This window comes from Oculina patagonica, unplaced genomic scaffold (genome assembly GCF_052425735.1).
Source record: "Oculina patagonica isolate OP01 unplaced genomic scaffold, crgOcupat unplaced1622, whole genome shotgun sequence".
Lineage (NCBI taxonomy): Eukaryota > Metazoa > Cnidaria > Anthozoa > Scleractinia > Oculinidae > Oculina > Oculina patagonica.
The window spans coordinates 1-3147 of record NW_027557655.1 but is presented as its reverse complement, the minus strand read 5'-3'; the positions used below and the strand labels follow the sequence as shown (position 1 = coordinate 3147).

The window sequence follows — 3147 nt, the reverse complement described above, 5'->3', positions numbered from 1 at the left end:
GAAACGTAGACTTTCGATAACTTACAAGCAGCAGCCAACTAATCGAGCGAATGGAATAGGCTTTGTTGTTTCTCATTTGATCAACACTGTATTGCTAACCAGTATCGAATGTCCAATTTATACACTGGAGATGAAGCCAATTTTCTCCACAATGTTGAGTATCAGGTATATTTTAACTCAGTTTTATTCATCTGTTGTTGTTTTGGTAAAGGCTGATTGTAAATCGCTTAGCGTTCCTCAGTCACGAAATAACCCGTGACTCGATTTAAGTCAAGAAACCGGCGGTATTAATCTGTTAGACCTGAAGCATATTACATTAGATTATATATAATCAAGAGAAAATAATAATTTAACGCAAACCATCTTTTAATTGGTAAACAACAAATATTTCAGTAAGTACAGTAATGTTGCAAATAAAGACAAAAATATTGAAAGTTGGTGGGTTGTAAAATTGCAGTTCTCATATTTCTGTAATTAGTAACTCGCTTTCAACACATCTCTATTTCTGTAAACACAAATCCCGAGTTTGGTTGAAATCGTGGTCTCAAATCTTTCAATGTCAAAACAGAAGTTATCGATTTATGTAAACACAAACGTGCAACTAACACAAACATGTTAAGCTTAATGCAAACGGCTGAAAATCACAGTTTTCAAGAGTTTTTATAGTTACGTTGTCTGAGCAAAAATAACGTATCGTATTATCTGTGTGAATAATCTGAAAGAAAATTCGATCAACCCAAACATGGAACTTTTAACACACGAAAAACGGTTTAATACCACAGTCCTCGAGAATTTGTAGTTTGTCTCTTGTGGTCTGAACACTTCGCCCATGATGCCGTCTTCTATGAAGTTTAGGTAGCAGTTCTCATCGTCAAAGATAACGAAGACGAATTTGATCGCAGCTTAAATATCCTGAAATGTTTTGGTGATACCACTCCTACTTATGAATCCGTAAAAATTGAAGTCTTCTGCCGAAGAGGCGAAAAACTTTCCACACTGGTGCAAACCTGTTCCATAATATCCCTTCACTTCGTACTCAGCCAGGAGTGAAAGCAAAAACAAACCCGCGAAAATATCACGTGACCAATCCGGCCGCTCCAAATGGTCACGTGAGCAAGCCCAAAATTCAAATGCGATCGAGTGTTTTTTCCGGGGTGCTAACAGTTTAGTGATTTCGGTAGTACCCATTTCTACCCCAGGACGGAGGAGAGAGGCACTGAGATGGCTGATGTCTCTGAAAATAGTGTATTTTGTTGCTTGTTCCGATGTTACCTTCCAGTAAGGAACACCTTAAGTAAAGGAGAGCTCAACACACCTTGCCAGTTCTTTAACATTCCATTTCCAACTGGTGTCTGGTTCAACAAATTTGATTTGGTAGCCGTACTTTAAGGCCTAGAAAAAAATTAAGTATAACGTGTAAACTTTAAGGCTGAATCAAACACGAGTTGAGAGTTTTAACTCTTGATCTCGTTTGACCTAATGAGATTTTCTTCAAAGGGAACGAGAGTTTTCGCCACATACTAAACAAATGATACAACTCTCCCGTACTCTCAGTCCCTTCAACTGGATGCTTATCTTAAAAACAGTTCTCGTCCAACTTTCTCGTTCGTCGACTCTCATCGATTCACACTCTCGTTTTGGATTTGAAACATACAAAGAGCACCAACAAAGTTTCTAATCCTTACACTACAGCCAACCAATAAAACAAACACTCTTTGAATGTCGAGTAATATAATCAGCAAAGTTTTTTATTATTCAATCGTCTTACCATAGACACATAAGGTTTCATCTCCCACGCCTGTGTATTGGTGTTGTCAATAATCACTGGGGATTGAAGCTTTTCTAAAGCACTTTTGGCTGCAAGAAAAAAATCACTTAATTCACTCTTTTATCCCTGGTCATTTATGTTTTTACATTTTAATGTACATGTACACAATTCAATTTCACAAGTAAAGACAACAGTTGTCTAAATACTATGTCAGTCACCAAAAACAGTACTTTTTTAGGACTATCCTTGCCCTGGGACGAGCACACTCACAAACTACTGATACTATAGGGTTTAAGACGGAATCCACTAGGAAGTCGAGTAATATTTATTAAAGTTGGACAAAAATCAGATACCAGAATAATTTAAATCCTATTGCGTTGTTTCCTACCCTTAATAAAAGGTAAAGATATGAAAGTAACTATCCGTGATGACTTTTAACAACAATTTCTTATCAGAGTCTGAGATAATAAATTCCAAAGTTCACAAGGTATAGGCAAAATCTCACGTGCAGCCATTTTGTAAATTCGTCTTAAGCGATTCAGTGGAATTCAGCGGAACTTCGAAATTTGTTTTCGATGTTTGGTGTTGTTGGTGTTGTTAGAAAAGATTTCTTTTGATAGGATATTTGAAGCAGTAACAAAAAAGTTTGCAATGAGGTGGAAATAATTCTGGTACAACAATTTCTTATCAGAGTCTTAGAAAATGATATTCAAAGTTCACAAGCTATGGGCAAAAGCTCACATCTTTTAAGCGATTCATGGGAATTCAGTGGAACTTCGAAATTTGTTTTCGATGTTTGGTGTTGTTAGAAAAGATTTCTTTCGATAAGATATTTGAAGCAGTAACACAAAAGCTTGCAATCAGGTGTAAATAGTTTTGGTATATAATTTTGTCCAATAACTACTCGAAGTCCTGGTCGATTTCCTCTTAAAGCATTTACCAGAGTAACTTGTGTTTTGCCCAAGAAAACATCACAAAAGCAGCAGTCAAGCTCTGGAACTCGAGTCTGATGTACTAAATGTATAGCCTGCTCAATATCAGTGAAATACATTGCACATTACATAGTTTTATTGGAATTACCTCGCTGTTGATTCCACCCATGCGCCTCTCCAAGTAAGCTCACGTCAAATTCATACCTAGCATGAAAATACAATAAAAAAATTTGAGTTCCAACTTTGTAAGTCATGAGTACTTTGTTGATGCATCTCGAAAACGTTCCCTAGTTCAAGATTTTCGTCAGGCATTCAGTTTGTTAGGAAGCAACGGAAAACCCGAAACAGCCTAATGAAAAAAGGCGAGGGGCTTGGGGTGAGGGAGCAAACCCTAGCCTATTTTTACCACTTGCTGTTCTCCAGCTAACAGAATGCCTGGAACAGGCT

The 3147-nt window shown here is 37.1% G+C and overlaps 1 protein-coding gene across 1 annotated transcript; it reads right to left on the bottom strand.

The window, feature by feature from the left end:
* Positions 1-1229: 1229 nt before the first annotated feature.
* LOC144639997 (NEDD4-binding protein 2-like 1) lies at positions 1230-2954 on the bottom strand. The gene is made up of 3 exons (XM_078499247.1): positions 2849-2954; positions 1769-1857; positions 1230-1392 (listed from the first exon to the last, which is right to left on the bottom strand). The coding sequence occupies exons 1-3, from the start codon at positions 2952-2954 to the stop codon at positions 1291-1293; spliced, it is 297 nt and encodes a 98-aa protein (XP_078355373.1). The 3' UTR covers positions 1230-1290.
* Between the last annotated feature and the right edge of the window lie 193 nt (positions 2955-3147).